Raw genomic sequence first — 16,951 nt, 5'->3', positions numbered from 1 at the left:
CCCTTGAAAGTCAATAGTAACACTATTGGAGTTTTGCATCACACCCGATGGGGTTAATTCACATTTGCAGAAGAGCTTTGAAGAAGGGCCACATGAAAGATCAAAGCAGGAAATGAAAGCTCATGTTGTCGGGGGTAACGTATTGGCACAGATTGAAGATTGGCTCGTTAACAGGAAGCAGAAAGTAGGCATGAATAGGTATTTTTCTGGCTGGCACAGAATCAGAGCTGGGACCTCAACTGCTTACAATTTATACAAATCAATTGGATGGCAGACTGACAAAGGATGGTTGCCAAGTTTGCTGATGACACAAAGATAGGTAGGAAAGTAAGTTGTGAAGAGGACATTAGAATCATAGCATCCCTACAATGCAGAAGGATGCCATTTGGCCCAATGGGTCTGCACCGACCCTCTGAAAGAGCACCGTACCTTGGCCCAATGCCCAAAACCCCGCCAGTGGCAATTAAGAGTAGCCAATTCACCCACCCTCCACATCGTTGGCACTGTGGGAGGAAACCGGAGCACGCGCAGGAAACCCACGCAGATATGGGGAGAACGTGCAAACTCCACACAGACAGACAGTCACCCAAGTCGGATTCAAACCTGGGTCTCTGGCGTTGTGAGGCAGCAGTGCTAACCAGTGTCCACCATGCTGCCCTTACTAGGCCACATAAAGATATAGACAGGTTAATGGGCAAAGATCTGGCAAATGGAGCATAATGTGGGAAAATCTGAAATTGTCCATTCTGCGCACTTAAAAGCTCGCGGACCAGACGAGGCTAAGGAAAGGATGGGTGGGACAACCCGAATCCGGGGTTAGACTCAAAGACCAGAGGGGTGGCAATTTTGGTTAGTAAACGAGTGGCATTTGAGGCGGGGGTATCGTGGCGGACAAGGGGGGCTGGTAAATAATGGTGAGTGGCAAGCTGCAGGGGGCCCGGGTGGTGCTAGTGAATGTGTATGCCCCAAACTGGGATGATGCGACTTCATGAGGCGTGTGTTGGGTAGAATCCCGGACTTGGAGTCAAGTAACCTGATTATGGGAGGGGACTTTAATACGGTCTTGGACCCAATTTTGGACCGTTCCAAGTCCAGGTTGGGAAAGAGGCCGGCGGTGGCCAGGGCCCTGTGGGAGTTCATGGGCCAGATGGGGTTGTGGACCTGTGGAGGTTTGCGCGGCCAAGGACGAAGGAGTTCTCCTTTTTCTCCCACATCCATAAAGTCTATTCGCGGATAGACTTCTTTGTGTTGAGTAGGGCGCTGATCCCGAGGGTGGAGGGGGTTGAATACTCGGCCATTGCGGTCTCGGACCATACCCCGCACTGGGTGGACCTATGGCTGGGGGATGAGGATGTGTGTGGGCGGATAGGGAGGAGCATTGAGAACTATGTGGGAGCGAATGACACAGGGGAGGTAATGGTGGCAGTGGTGTGGGAGGCTTTGAAGGCGGTCGTTAGGGGAGAGTTAATCTCCATCAGGTCCCACAGAGAGAAGAAGGAGAGGGCAGAGAGAGAGAGGCTGGTGGGAGAGATACTCCAGGTAGACAGGAGATATACGGAGGCCCCAGAGGGGGGGCTGCTGAACGAACGCCGGAAACTTCAGGCGGAGTTCGATTTGCTGACCACGGGGAAGGCGGAGGCGCAGTTAAGGAAAGTGAAAGGGGCAGTCTACGAGTATGGGGAGAAGGCGAGTAGGATGCTGGTGCACCAACTGCGCAAGAGGGAGGCGACTAGAGAGATTGGGGGAGTGCGGGATAAGGAGGGCAACATGGTGCTGAGCCCAGAGGGGGTCAATGAAGTCTTCAGGGAGTTCTATGGGAAGTTATACGAGGCGGAATCCCCTGGGGAGGGGTATGGGATGAGGCAGTTTATGGACCGGTTGAGGTTCCCGAGGGTGGAAGTGGAGCGGGTGGAGGGATTGGGGACCCCAATTGAGTTGGAGGAGGTAGTCAGGGGGCTGGCAAGCATGCAGTCGGGCAAGGCCCTGGATCTGGACGGCTTCCCTGTAGAATTTTAAAAGAAGTTCTCGGAGCTACTGAGCCCACTCCTGCTAAGAACCTTCAATGAGGCAAAGGAGAGAGGGACCCTCCCTTCGACGATGTCGCAGGCATTGATTTCGTTTATCTTGAAGAAGGAGAAGGACCCGCTTCAGTGTGGGTCCTACAGGCCGATATCGCTCCTGAATATAGATGCCAAACTGTTGGCAAAAATTCTGGCCACCAGAATAGAGGACTGTGTCCCGGGAGTGATTGGGGAGGACCAGACCGGTTTTGTGAAGGGCAAGCAGCTGAACACGAATGTGAGGAGGCTCCTGAATATTATGATGCCCTCGGAGTGGGGGGGGATGCGGAGGTGGTGGCTGCAATGGATGCGGAGAAGGCCTTTGACAGGGTGGAGTGGGAGTATTTGTGGGAGGCGTTAGGCAGGTTTGGATTCGGGGAGGGATTCGTAGGGTGGGTCAAGCTGCTGTCTCAGGCCCCTGTCGCGAGCGTGTCCACGAATCGGCTAAGGTCGGAGTATTTCAGGCTGCACCGGAGGACGAGGCAGGGGTGTCCCCTGTCCCCGTTGCTGTTTGCCCTGGCAATTGAGACGTTGGCCATTGCGCTCAGGACTTCAAGGGATTGGAGGGGCTGGTGCGCTGGGGGTGAGGGTGGGGGGGGGGGGGGGGTGTAACACCGGGTCTCCCTCTACGCGGATGGCCTGTTGTTGTACATTTCGGACCCGCTAGAGGGGATGTGGGAGGTCATGAGGATCCTGAGGGACTTTGGGCGCTTCTCGGGGTATAAATTGAACGTGGGGAAGAGTGAGCTGGTTGTGGTCCACGCTAGGGGCCAGAAGGAGAGATTGATGGAGCTCCCGCTCAAGATAGTGGAGAGGAGCTTTTGGTACTTGGGGATACAAGTAGCCAGGAACTGGGATGCCCTGCACAGGCTCAACTTAACCCGGCTCGTGGTGCAGATGGAGGGAGAGTTTAAAAGGTAGGATATGCTCCCGCTTTCCCTGGCGGGACGGGTGCAGACTGTGAAGATGACGGTTCTCCCCAGGTTCCTCGTCGTCTTTCAGTGCCTCCCCATTTTCATCCCCAAGTCCTTTTTTAAGCGGGTGAATAGGATTGTTACGGGATTTGTGTGGGTGAATAAACCCCGCGAGTTAAAAGGGCATTCTTGGAGCGTAGCCCTGGGGGGGGGGGGGGGGGAACTGGTTCTGCCGCTATTATTGGGCAGCCAATGTGGCCATGATTAGGAAGTGGATGATGGAGGAGGGGGCATCATAGGGGCGGCTGGAGGCGGCGTCATGCAAAGGCACCAGCCTAGGGCTCCGCTGCCGTTCTCACCGGCGCGATACACCTCAAGTCCGGTGGTGGCGGCGGCACTGAGGATTTGGGGGCAATGGAGGAGACACAGGCAGGAGGAGGGGGCCTCTGTGTGGACCCCGATACGGAATAACCATAGATTTGCTAACCATAGGTAGGATGGATGGGGGATTCCAAGGCTGGTATAGGGCAGGTATTAGGAGGATGGGGGACCTGTTTATAGGCGGGACTTTCCCTAGCATGCAGGCGCTGGAGGAGAAGTTTGGCCTGCCCCCGGGGAATGCGTTCAGGTACCTACAGGTTCGAGACTTTCTTAGAAAACAGGGGGGGACATTTCCGCTGCTGCCCCCGCATAGGATCCAGGACAGGGTGGTATCGGACATATATCAGGAGCTGCAGGAGGTGGAGGAAGCCTCAGTGGAGGAGTTGAAGGGCAAGTGGGAGGAGGAGCTGGGTGAGGAGCTGGATGAGGGCCTGTGGGCTGACGCCCTGGGCAGGGTGAACTCCTCCTCATCATGTGCCAGGCTCAGTTTAATTCAGTTAAAGGTGGTGCATTGGGCGCACATAACGGCAGCAAGGATGAGTAAGTTTTTTGGGGTAGAGGACAGGTGCCCGAGATGTGCAGGGAGTCCGGCGAACCATGCCCATATGTTTTGGGTATGCTCGGCGCTTAAAGAATTCTGGCAGGGGTTTGCGAGGGTGATGTCTAGGATTTTGGACACTCGGGTGAAGGTGAGTCCAACAGTAGCGATATTTGGGGTGTTGTAGGATCCGGGAGTGCAGGAAGCGAAAGAGGTCGAGCCTTTGCCTCCCTGTTAGCCCGGAGACGGATCTTGTTAATGTGGATGGACTCGAAACCCAGAGTGTGGAGACCTGGGTTAGCGATATGGCGGGGTTCCTCAGCCTGGAGCGAATAAAGTTCGCCTTGAGAGGGTCCTGGATGGGGCTCTCCCGGCGGTGGCAACCTTTCCTTGACTTTCTAGGGGAGCAGTAATTGTCAGCAGCAGCAGCATCCTGGGGGGGAGGGGGGGGGGGGGGGGGGGGGGGGGGGGGGGGGTTGATATAATGTAAGTTTTATAGGAAGACAACACCCACCTTGTTTTGTTTAATAATTCTTGTTTATTTTTATTATTATTTGTACTTCTATCTTTGTTATGTAAAACCGTTGGTTGGAAAAGCTTTAATAAAACTTTTTTTTTTTTTTTTAAATTGTCCATTCTGGCTGGAAGAATAAAAAAAGATGCTTATTGCCTAAATGGTAAGAGATTGCAGAGCTCTGAGATGCAGAAGGATCTGGATGTCCTAATGCATGAATCACAAAAGGCTGATATACAGGTACAGAACGTAATTAGGAAAGCTAATAGAATGTTATCATTTATTGTGACAGGAATGGAATACAAAAGTCGGGAGGTTACGCTTCAGTTGTACAGAGCACTAATGAGACCATATTTGGAGTACTGTGTACAGTATTGGTCACCTTATTTAAGGAAGGATGTAAATGCATTGGAAGCATTTCAGAGAATGTTCACCAGACTAATACCTGCAATGGGTGGGTTGTCTTCTGAGGCAAGGTTGGACAGGATAGGCTTGTATCCACTGGAGTTTTGAAGATTAAGAGGCAACTTGATTGAAACATATAAGATTCTGAGGGGTCTTGACATGGTAGATGTGCAGAGGATGTTTCCTCTTGTGGAAGAATCTAGAACTAGAGGTCACTGTTTAAAATTATGGGGTATCCCATTTAAGATAGGGTCATGAGTGGGTGCAGACTCGTTGGGCCGAGTGGTCTCCTTCTGCACTGTAGAGATTCTATGATAAGCATTGGTTACTAGTGCATCAACACCATGAGCTATTTATCTTCTTTCCAAAGTGCGCTGCTTTTCACTATAAACCTATTACAACATGCATTGAGAATGGTAAGTTAGGAGGTAAAAGACAATACGGTGTGATGAATGAAGGAATTTTTTATATATATTGTATAATATGCCCATTGCAGCAATATAATTAAAATAACTTTTACAGTATCCAGATTATATGTCTGCTAAAACTGTGATTAAGGGGCTAACAGCTGGGTAGGCTGCTATGTCACTCATGGAGGGGCTCAGTTTATTTTTAGTTTCATTTTCAGCCCTGCCCTATGTCTGTTGCTTTTGGTTTAATTTTTCTCGAGTTCTGCTCTGGGTTCTGAGGAAAGGTGTGTTTCTCAGACTGACTTCTGAAAGCTTCTTTCCCAAGGACTCTATGCATAACTCTGTAAGCCACTGAGTGTTAACTTTATTAATAAATGGCATTTGACCGGTGTGTGTAGATTTTGCTTAATTGAAAGTTTTAGAAGTAGATGGGAAAGTATGCTCAAAGACCTTTTTTTTTTTAAAGAACTGTTTAACTGTTAATTGAAAAGCTTGGATGTTAATGGTGTTAGTTCTGTGTTGATACGAAAGTTTGTTTTCATATAAAAGATTCCCAGTAGGCCACGGAATCATTTCCTCATTTTATAAAATTGAAAAACTGGGGCATACTTCCGGCTTCCTAATATAAATTGGTATCTGTTCTGGGTACCGTAATAAGAGCATGTGAGAGAAAGATTTTCATTCAAATAAATTTTAGATAATTTCGCTGACTGAGTTTTGTAATGGGTTGGGAAAATATCCACAATTCTATAGTTTGCTAATTTTAATAAAATAAAAATATGAAATTGTTATTCCTAAATGTATAGAATGTTGCATAAGTGAAGAAAAGCTACGTATGAATGATTAAAAAAGTTGTTTGGGACTAGATACCGCATAAAATTTGTGAAGTGAATAATCTGGCAATAGTAGAAAAACTGAGAAAAGAAAATGTTCACATTGGTCAGATTGGAGAATTCCATTAAGCCTAAACTATCAGAGTGGCTGAAGACATGTATTCATCCCCTTGTGACCACTTCTACACAATGTAAAATAATGTGGAACTTTTAAGTTTTAAGCTGGACATTATAATGTACGCACGCACATTGCAGAAGTTAACAACACCTCCTTACCTGCTCTGCCAGTACGTCCGATCCTGTGAGTGTGTGTATCAATATCACGAGCCACATCATAGTTAATCACCGTTTTAATGGATGGAATATCCAAACCACGTGCTATAATAAATGGAACAATGCAATTATTTCAAAATCAACAGGTGGAGTGACCTCAAACAACCACAGGATCTCAAAAGGTGTTTCAGCATCTCGGGGCAGTCACAAACCTTGTATTTTATTTAATATATTTTGAATTGGGTTTTTATCCCCATTTTTTAAACAATAAATGCAACAAAGTAACAGAAAGATTAGTCCAGAAAGGGTACAGAGCAGAACAAGAGTTATTTCTACCATAAATACAAGCAACAAGTCACTGAGTGTCTTTAAGACAGAGACGGTTCTTGATTAGTAAGGGGATCGGGGATACGGGAGAAGGCAGGAGAATGGGGATGAGAAACATCAGCCATGATCGAACGGTGGAGCAGACTCGATGAGCCGAATGGCCTAATTCTGCTCCAACATCTTATGGTCTTAACACTGGACAAAGTCAGTTCAGAACAGGACATTTGAGGGACCACGGGCCCTAGGTTAAATCAACAAGTTAACACAGTGAGTGGGGAAAGAGGGTAAGATTATATGAATACAGAAGGATGTCAATTCAGGTCGTACACCCCAAAATATTGCAGACTGCCACCATTGAATAGGCCAAAGAGAAAAATAAGACTGAGTTTTCACGTCACAATCAGGCTTGAGCTGTTACCCCCATCCTTCAACCCACTTTACACCAGAGGCACCAAAGTATCCCCAAACTGCTCCTTTCACAGATAAAGACCTGCCTGTACCAGACTAGGATAGAGTCAACAACACACAACCCCTATTAAAAAAAAAGATAGCTGTGGGTATCAATGATACAGGCAACATCACAGACCTACATCACACACTTAGCCACAAAACAAAATGGCAGAAGGAAAAAAAACAATGTTGAGAACCCCAGAGCTAAAGGGGAAATCGACTAATGCTCACAGCACAAACTACACTCTTCTCTTCTCCAGGCCCAGACCAGAACAGGCAGAACATACTGTCTGCCTGAAAAGGCGGCAAACAAAAGTAAAAGATTAACTCGCATTGGGGGTACCTTCCTCGAACATAGCGAGGACAAAACCGACCCTACCAACCCCTCCCCTCTATCCCTCGTCCTGCTCCGACATCCTTCTACCAAGGATATATTAGGATAATGAGACTGTGCACACATCTCAAACTTAACATATAGCATGACATGATATATATCAGGATACCCAACAGTACAGGACATCACACCCAACCTATTCACTTTCCCTCAAGCAAATGCAATGACAACATCAACAAACAACAACATGACTATCAGGGAGCGAAGTCCAGGATAACAATGGAGATGCAAGACCGTTATCAGGATAAAGATTTCTCCATTGGCGCACAAGAAAGTAGAATAGAGGACAAAGCAGGATCAAAAATGGTGAACAAACTTCAGGATCTCCCATGGGTTCCAACGATTGAATAAGAAATCTTATTGCCATCTCACCCAAACCCAGGCTGCCAACAACCTAGGCTCCAACAGGAAGGGGAATGATCCGGCTGCCTCAGTCAACCCCAACCTTTCTTGACGGAACAGGACAACACAGGACCGAGGTCAGGAGGCCAAACACACCCCAAGACAGGATTAAATGTGCTCCATTGACAATGCTCTCTGCAGCAAGAACCTCCCTGTCCATCTCCACAAAAACACCTAGCAACTCTTAAGATTGGACTTTGATGACGCGCACCGCAGAGCCGAGACACTCAGATGGATTATTATAATCGTAAACAGCCATCATTTTCTTATTATTCGTTCATGGGCGTCGCAGGCTATGCCAGCGTTTATTGCCCATCCCTAACTACCATTGAGGGGACAGTTAAGTGTCAACCACATTGCTGTGGGTCTAGTATCACATGTAGGCCAGACCAGGTCAAGACGGCAAATTTCCTTCCCTGAAGGATATTAGTGAACCAAAGTCCCCCTCGATGGCTCAGAGGTGTACAGCTCCCGGTCGACGGCCACCTTCAAGGACATGGGGACACTGATGACGCGGATGACCCTGGGGGAATACACGAGTGGTTCTAATTGCCAAAAGGAAATGAGCTAAGACATACCAGTCAAAGGTTTCCTCCGTAAGGAAATGATGACGTACTCCCAAATATCAGGACATACAATAGTCGAAGAACTGTTGGACATGGTGACCGAGGGAAGGAAAACTGGGGACCTGTTTGGGCAACTGTTGGAGGAGGTACACTCCCCCCTGGACAAGACAAGTGAAAAATGGGAAGAGGAACTAGGCATAAAAATAGGGGGAGGACTCTGGATTAAAGCACTGCACAGGGTGAACTCCACCTCCCACATGTGCAGGGTTCAGCCTAACGCAACTAAAGGTGGCGCACAGAGTGCACCTAACCAGAGCCCAAATGGCTAGGTTCTTTCCGGAGGTGGAGGACAAATGTGAACGGTACATGGGAGGTCCAGCCAAACACACCCACATGGCTTGCACCAGACTTTCCAGTGTGGCGACTTGGCTGCCGCTTCTGTTTTTGACCTGAGCTATTTCCCTTGTGGCTGCCTCCTTTCTCAGCTGGTGAGCCGACAGGAGTGACCTGGGGGTTCGGGAAGATTTCCCTTCCAATCAGTTTGCCCAGCATCTGGGCCACATACTGCGTAGGGTTCCTGCCCTCGGTGCCCTCCATTACGCCCACAATGAGGAGGTTTTGGTGGCGTGATCGATTTTCTTGGTCCTTGACCTTCCCAGAGTGTCCCTTACGCCATCACCAACCTTGCCATCTCGGTCTCCAGTGAGACAATCCGATCGCTCTGGCTGGTTGTGGCCTTTTCCAGCTCTCTGATTGTCATCTCCTACATCTCTAAGTGCCGCTCCATCTTTTCCAGCGCTGCTTGCGAGATGATCAGCCACTTTCACCATCGCCATTATTTTGAGTTTGATGGCGTCCTTGAGCTCTTCGAGTTCCTGTGTTAGGAATTCCCTCCATTCGTTCATCAGGAGGTAGCCAAGCATATGTTCTGGTGTTCCACCCCATTTGGGTGTGCCCGGAACCTCGTTGCCCCAGTGTTCGCCATCGCCTCAGTCTTTTCCTTCCGGCATTTACTGCCTCTGCCATCTCTTCGGCCTCTCGGGTTGTTTTTGCTTGGCATGTATCTTTTGTTGCGGTGGCGTTGGGAGGAGGGTGGCAGGTTTTTCCCCGGGTTTAGATGGCTATTTTGGGTTAGAAGTGCCTAATTCAGAGTTTCCTGGGGGAGAGCCACCTTTCGTGCATCCTCTCAGCACATCCCCGTCACCAGAAGTCTCATTCTTCCTTCCTGATGAAGGAGCTGCGCTCTGAAAGCTAGTGATTCGAAACAAACCTGTTGGACTTTCATCTGGTGTTGTAAGACTTCTTACTGTGCCAACCCCAGCATCTCCACATCATTCCTTTATGAAGGCACTGCCTTATTGCTGGCTGGCCGTTTCACAAGCATTGGTTCCACATATACATTTCAAGCTGAAGAGAAGGACACTAGTGCTCCCCACAGGATGCACTTTGCACTACTACCCCTTGGGATTAAAGGCCTGGACTAGAATACAGGGCACAATTTCACCATTTGTAGTTAATACAAAACTTAGGAATGTAGCAAACACTAAGGCAGATAACAGCAGACCTCAGAAAGGCAGACTGGTGAAATGGGCAGACACGTGACAGACCCCAGTCCAACTGTGCCGACCCCAGTCCAAAGCCGGCATCTCCGCATCATTCCCTTATGAAGGCTCTGCCTTTTTGCTGGCTGGCATTTCACAAGCATTGGTTCCACATATACATTTCGGGCTGAAGAGCAGGACACTGGTGAAGAGCAGGACACTGCTGCCAGACCTGCTGAGATTTTCTCTTTGGTTTCAGATTCCAGCATCCGCAGTATTTTGCTTTTATGAAAAAAGCTAAGGCATCTTCAGCTTTATTAACCGAGGAACAGAGCACAAACGCAAGTGAGATATGCTAAACATTTATTAAACACTAGTCAGACCTCAGCCGGAGCAATGTGTTCAGCTCTGGGAGGATGCGGGGCCCTTCGAGAGTATGTAGCCAAAATGTACCAGAACAGTACCGGGAGTGAGGAATTTCAGTTATCTGAAGACACAGGAGAAGTGCAGTTGTTTTTAAAACAGAGAAAGTTAAGAGGTCATTTCAGAGAGGTGATCAAAATCATGAAGGAGTTTGATAAAATACGGAGAAATTGTTTACCAGGCACAATAGGATGAATAAATTACTGTGTGATATCATTCTATGATTCTACGTCAGTAAATGAGATGGTCCATTTTGTAGTTTAAAAGAACAGCTGTAATTATCTTCTGCATGGAAGCAGCTCAGCGCTGTTGCAAGAGCAGAGGTATTTAGCGGCAGTTCACGCAACATTAATTGCAATACTTCCGGTTAATAAGGTTGTAAACAAAATAATTTATTTCAATTCATACAGAATATTAAAACCACCAGCGAGTAGAGGCAGAAACAGGCATCCATAAAGCTGGCCATCTAATTCATTACAATAACCCAACCAAGCAGTTCATGTACAAAAATTCGAACCACTTTTTAAAATAGCAAAATACTGTGGATGCTGAAAATCTGCAATAAATTCAGGAAGTGCTAGAACGCATAGCAGTTCTGATGGAAACCCATCATCAATCAATCTGTTTCTCTTTCCACTCATGCGTTTAGCATTTCCAGTTTTTATTTCAGCTTTTCAACTTTAGCCATTCGTTATTCTTCCCCATATCAAGCTTCAGCGGTGTTCGAGCTACTACTGCCTCTACTGTTCTTTTTACAGGCAATAATTGCAAGAGGAGAAAATTATAACAATCAAGAAATCAGAGTGTGCCTTTCCATGCAAAGCACCAATGTCTTTTCCTATTCCAAAACTTACTTAGGGCCAGGAACTATTTGCTCAAATATGTATCCAACTTGTATAGCAGGCAAACTGCAGTAGACCAACAAAACCTGCTCTAAATTGAGATTGTAAGGATTCATTTACTAGTGTAGAAAAGCCTAATATTGCTGTAAGCCTTTTGTTGTTCCAATTGTAAAGAGCTGCGTGGATATAGTGGAAAATTTGAGGAGGTTATCTGTACAGAACATAAAAGCAGTAGGTCATTCAGCCTATCAAGCTTGCTCCACCACTCAATATGATCACAGCTGATCATCCACTTCAATGCCTTTTCCCCCCACGCTATCTCCAGACCCATGTGTGTAATTGGCCACAACAAATTCCATATGTGTAGGAGGACTCACCTGCAACATCTGTCGCCACAAGAACAGGAATTGACTTCTTCTTGAAATCAGAGATGACTTTGTTTCTTTCACTCTGATCCATGTCGCCATGCAACAGCCCAACCGTGTGACCCTCCTGGTTTAGATTGGCAGCAAGTTCATCACTGTTCGCTTTCTTGGTCACAAAGATCAGAACGCTGCCTCTGGATGTCAACTCAACCAGTCTCCTCGTGAGCCAGTTCCACTTGTCGGAGCCAGCCACGTAAATCTCCACAATCTGAGTAATATCCTCGTTTGCCTAAAACAAAATAAACAAGTTATGGTGAATAAGGTTGGTGACGAACAAGGAGCCATGTGGGAATACAATGTATTGGTAATAACGGAAACGGGACTGCACACGTAATATTCAAGGAAATAAAGTGTTTAAAAAAGATAGGGAACGCAAAAAGGTGGCAGCACAGGTTAGATAAGAAAGGGTGCCTTTGAGGAGGCACAGTCAAAATCCACTTGGCTGGAGCTGAGAAGCAACATCATTGCCTCCAAATAGTGAGAGTGTGTGAGAGAGTGAGTGAGTGTGTGTGAGAGTGAGTATGAGAGAGAGTGAGAGAGATGTGTAAAAATGGGGAACTCTAATTACCGAAATATCGACTGACATAATATCAGGATAAAGGGCGAGGAGAGGGAGATATTTCCAAAATGTGTTTGGTAAAACTGCCTAAAGAACACAAGATCCTAAGAGTCATCTCAGCACTGAACAGTCATCTTGGACTTAAAATGTTAACTCTGTTTCTCTCTCCACAGATGCTGCCAGGTCTGCTTCATTTTTCCAGAACTTTATTTTTATTCCCTACTTTGGCAACATAGTGGTTAGCACTGCTGCCTCATAGCACCAGGGACCCAGGTTCAATTCTGGCCTTGGGTGACTGTGTGTGGAGTTTGCACTTTCACCCCACGTCTGTGTGGATTTCCTCCGGTTCCCTCCCACAGTCCAAAGATGTGGTTAGGTGTATTGGCCATGCTAAATTGCCCCTTAATGTCCAAAGATGTGCAGATTAGGTAACGGAGTTTCAGGGATAAGGTGGGGGAGTGGGCCTAGGTAGGGTGCTCTTTCGGCGGGTCGGTGCAGACTTAATGGGCTGAATGGCCTCCTTCTGCACTGTAGGGATTCCAATGATTCTATATTCCAACCCCATTGCAATCACTTCGGAGCTGCTTCCAATGCAACGATGTCCCACCTTAAGGAGGCAAAAAACGTACACAGTACTCTAGGTGTGGTCTCACCATTGCCTCGTACACCTGCAGCATGCTATACTCCATCACCCTTGGAAAGACCAACATTTGCCTTCCTAATTGCTTGCTCTACCTGCATGTTAACCTTTTCTGATTCATATACCAGATTACCCAGATCCCTCTGTACTGCCCTATTCTGCAGATTTTCAGCATTTAAATAGTACTGCAATTCTTTTCTTCCTGAAGTTGTTATGCCCACTGACATAACCTACTTATATCCCTTTGCAAACCTCCTCAGAACTTGCTCTTCTACATATTTTTGTATCATCAGTAAATTTAACTACAACACACTTGGTTCCAACTGCCATCCTGGAAATGAGTCATTTATCTTGATTTTCTGTTTCTGGTTAGTTGGCCTTCCTCCATCCATGTTAATAAATTTCCCCAAACAATATAAGTTCTTATATTGTGGTACCTTACTGAATGCTTTTTTGGAAATCCAAATACACAACATCTGTTAGTCCCCTTCAACCACCCTGTTGGTTACATCCCCAAAGAACTCGAATAGATTTGCCAAACATAATTTCCCTTTCACAGAACAATGTTAATTTTGCTTGATGGTATTATGATTTTCTAAGTGCTCTGCTACTGCTTTGTTAAAAATGGATTCCAGTATTTCCCTATTAACACATGCTAGACTAAATAAGACCATAAGTGACCCATCATTTCCTGATTTTTCTCTCCGACCTATCTTGATCAGACATGTTCCGTTTGCAGATTTCCAATCCGCTGTCACCTTTCCAGAGTCTAGGAAATTTTGGAAGATTGCAGCCACTATTTAAATGCTGAAAAGCTGCAGAATAGGGCAGTACAGAGGGATCTGGGTAATCTGGTATATGCATCAACTAAAGAAATAAATTAGGAGAGCAAAGAGGAGGCATGAAAAACCACTGCGGGTAAAATAAAGTAAAATCCAATGGTGTTTTATAAGTATATCAAGGGCAAGAGGTTGTCCAAGGTAGGGCCTACTAGAGACCAATATGGCAATTTGTGTGTGGAACCAGAAGATATAGGTGAGGTTTTAAATGAGTACTTCGCATCTGTGTTCACTACGGAGAAGGATGATGTAGGTACAGAAATCAGGGAGGCACATGGCGATTTATTTGAGTGACTTAACATTGAGAGGGAAGATGTATTAACAGTTTTAACGGGCCTAAAAGTGAATAAGTCCCTGGAGCCAGATGAGATGTATCCCAGTTTGCTGCAAGAGGCAAGTGAGGAGATTGAGGCGGCTCTGACAAAAATTTTCAAATCTTCTCTGGCCACAAGAGAGGTGCCAGAGGACTGAGGGCTTCTAATGTGGGTCCATTATTCAAGAAGGGAAGTAGAGGCAAACCAGGATATTACAGCAAGTGAGTCTAACTTCAGTGGTATGGAAACTAGTGGACATAAATCTGAGGAACTGAATTAATCTCCATTTGGAGGAGTATGGTTTTGTCAAAGGGAGATCATGGGTGAAATTCTCTGTTATCGGCGCGATGTCCGCCGACTGGCGCCCAAAATGGCGCAAATCAGTCGGGCATCGCGCCGCCCCAAAGGTGCGGAATGCTCCGCGTCTTTGAGGGCCGAGTCCCAACCTTAAGGGGCTAGGCCCGCGCCGGACGAATTTCCGCCCCGCCAGTTGGCGGAAAAGGCCTTTGGTGCCCCGCCAGCTGGCGCGGAAATTACATCTCCGGCCGGCGCGTGCGCGGGAGCGTTAGAGGCCACTGACGGCATTCCCGCGCATGCGCAGTGGAGGGAGTCTCTTCCGCCTCCGCCATGGTGGAGACCGTGGCGAAGGCGGAAGGGAAAGAGTGCCCCCACGGCACAGGCCCGCCCGCGGATCGGTGGGCCCCGATCGCGGGCCAGGCCACCGTGGGGGCACCCCCCCGGGGCCAGATCGCCCCACGGCCACCCCACCCCAGGACCCGGGTTTAATCTACGCCAGCGGGACAGGCATTTTAGCGGCGGGACTTCGGCCCATCTGGGCCAGAGAATCCTGGGGGGGGGGGGGGGGGGGGGGCGCCAACCGGCGCGGCGCGATTCCCGCCCCCGCCGAATATCCAGTGCCGGAGAATTCGGCAACCGGCGGGGGCGGGATTCACGCCAGCCCCCAGCGATTCTCCGACCCGGCCGGGGGGGGGGGGGGGGGGGGCCGGAGAATCTCGCCCCATGTCTTACAAATTTGATTGAATTTTTTGAGGTGACTAGGTGTGTAGATGAGGGTAGTGCGGTTGATGTTGTATACATAGACTTTAGGAAGGCTTTTGACAAGGTCCCACATGGGCAGCTGATGAAGAAGGTAGGAGTTGATGGGATCCAGGGCAATTTGGTAAACTGGATCCAAAACTGACTTAGTGATAAGAGGCAGAGGGTGATGGTTGAAGGTTGTTTTTGTAACTAGAAGCCTGTGTCCAGTGGTGTTCCGAAGGGATCAGTGCTGGGTCCCTTGTTTTTTGAAGAATACATTAATGATCTGGATGTGAATGTAGCAATATAAGTAAGTTCGTAGATGACGCAAAAATTGGTGGTGTAGTAAATTATGAGGAACAAGGGGCGGGATTCTCCACTCCCACGCCGAAGTGGCCGCGCCGTCGTGAACGCCGTCGAGGTTCACGACGGCGCGGAACGGCCCCGGTCCCGACCGATTCAGGCCCTGACAATGGGCCAGTATCGGGACCGTGTCATCTACACGCGCCCGGCCTTGTCGCCCGCGTAAAAGCGGCGCCGCATAAATGACGCGGCCGGCGCCGCATAACGGACGTCATCCGCGCATACGTGGTTGTCGTCCTGTCTAAATCCGCCCCGCAAGAAGATGGGGGACGGATCTTGCGGGGCCGCGGAAGGAAGGAGGTCCTCCTTCAGAGAGGACGGCCCGACGATCGGTGGGCACCGATCGCGTCCACCCCACATTCCAGGTGAAGCCCGGTGCAGGATCCCCCCTCGCCCCCCCACAGGCCGCCCCCCCAGCGTTCACGCACCACCCACGACTGCAGCGACCAGGTGTGGACGGCGCCGGGGGGAACCCGCCGTTTTGGCCTGGCCGCTCGGCCCATCCGGGCCTCAGAATAGCAGGGGTGCCCGAGAATGGCCATTTTGGGTGTCTCCGGCGATTCTCCGGCCTGCGAAACTCAACCGGGCCGTTTCCGCTGCTTGGGAGAATCGCAGGAGGGCGTCGGACCGACGTCCCCGGAAATTTTGGCGGCCCAGGCGATTCTCCCAACCGGCGTGGGAGTGGAGAATCGCGCCCAAGGTCTTAGATTACAGGATGATAAAGACGGAGTGGTTAGATGGGCTGATGGAATTTAACCATGAAAGGTGTGAGGTAATGCATTTTGGGGCACGGTGGCACAGTGGTTAGCACAGCTGCTTCACAGCACCAAGGACATGGGTTCAATTCCGACCTTGGGTGACTGATGGAGTTTGCACTTTTGCCCTGTGTCTGCGTGGATTTGCTCTCACAGTCCAAAAATGTGCAGATTAGGTGGATTGGCCATGTTAAATTGCCCCTTAGTGTCCAAAAGGTTATGTGGGGTTTCAGGGATCGGGTCGGGGCGTGCGCCTAGGCAGGATACTCTTTCCAAGGGTCAGTGCAGACTTGATGGGCTGAATGGCTTCCTTCTGCACTGTAGAGATTCTATTAACAAGGTAAGGGAATATACAATGAATGGTCGGACCCTAGGAAGTACAGAGGATCAAAGTGACCTTGGTGTGCATGTCCACAGATCTCCGAAGACAGCAGGACAGGCAGATAAGGTGGGTAAGGAGGATTATGGGATTCTTGCCTTTAGTAACCGAGGCTTTGAATACAATTATATTGAAGCTGTATAAAATGCTGGTTAGGCCCCAGCTGGAGTAGTTCTGGTCACCACACTATAGGAGGGGGGTGATTGCACTGGAGAGTTGCAGAGGAGATTCACCAGGATGTTGCCTGAGCTGGAGTGCTTCATAGAATCATAGAATTTACAGTGCAGAAGGAGGCCATTCAGCCCATCGAGTCTGCATCGGCCCTTGGAAAGAGCACCCTACCTAAGCCCAAACCTCCACCCTATC

At 48.5% G+C, this 16,951-nt stretch overlaps 1 protein-coding gene across 3 annotated transcripts in view; it reads right to left on the bottom strand.

Moving 5' to 3' along the window:
* The window catches only part of LOC140398326 (ATP-dependent RNA helicase DDX42-like), a 192,406-nt gene that overhangs the window by 46,318 nt on the left and 129,137 nt on the right, over positions 1 to 16,951 (bottom strand). For all 3 annotated transcript variants that reach the window (XM_072486893.1, XM_072486894.1, XM_072486895.1), the window contains 2 exons: positions 11,651 to 11,927; positions 6,332 to 6,433 (listed from right to left, as the gene is read on the bottom strand). In XM_072486893.1, coding sequence (XP_072342994.1) covers positions 6,332 to 6,433; positions 11,651 to 11,927 — 379 coding nt within the window. The remainder of the gene's footprint in view (positions 1 to 6,331; positions 6,434 to 11,650; positions 11,928 to 16,951) is intronic.

The sequence above is a fragment of the Scyliorhinus torazame genome, chromosome 21, assembly GCF_047496885.1.
Source record: "Scyliorhinus torazame isolate Kashiwa2021f chromosome 21, sScyTor2.1, whole genome shotgun sequence".
NCBI classification, from domain to species: domain Eukaryota; kingdom Metazoa; phylum Chordata; class Chondrichthyes; order Carcharhiniformes; family Scyliorhinidae; genus Scyliorhinus; species Scyliorhinus torazame.
The sequence above is the reverse complement of the archived record's forward strand: the minus strand, read 5'-3'. Positions and strand labels throughout refer to the sequence as shown.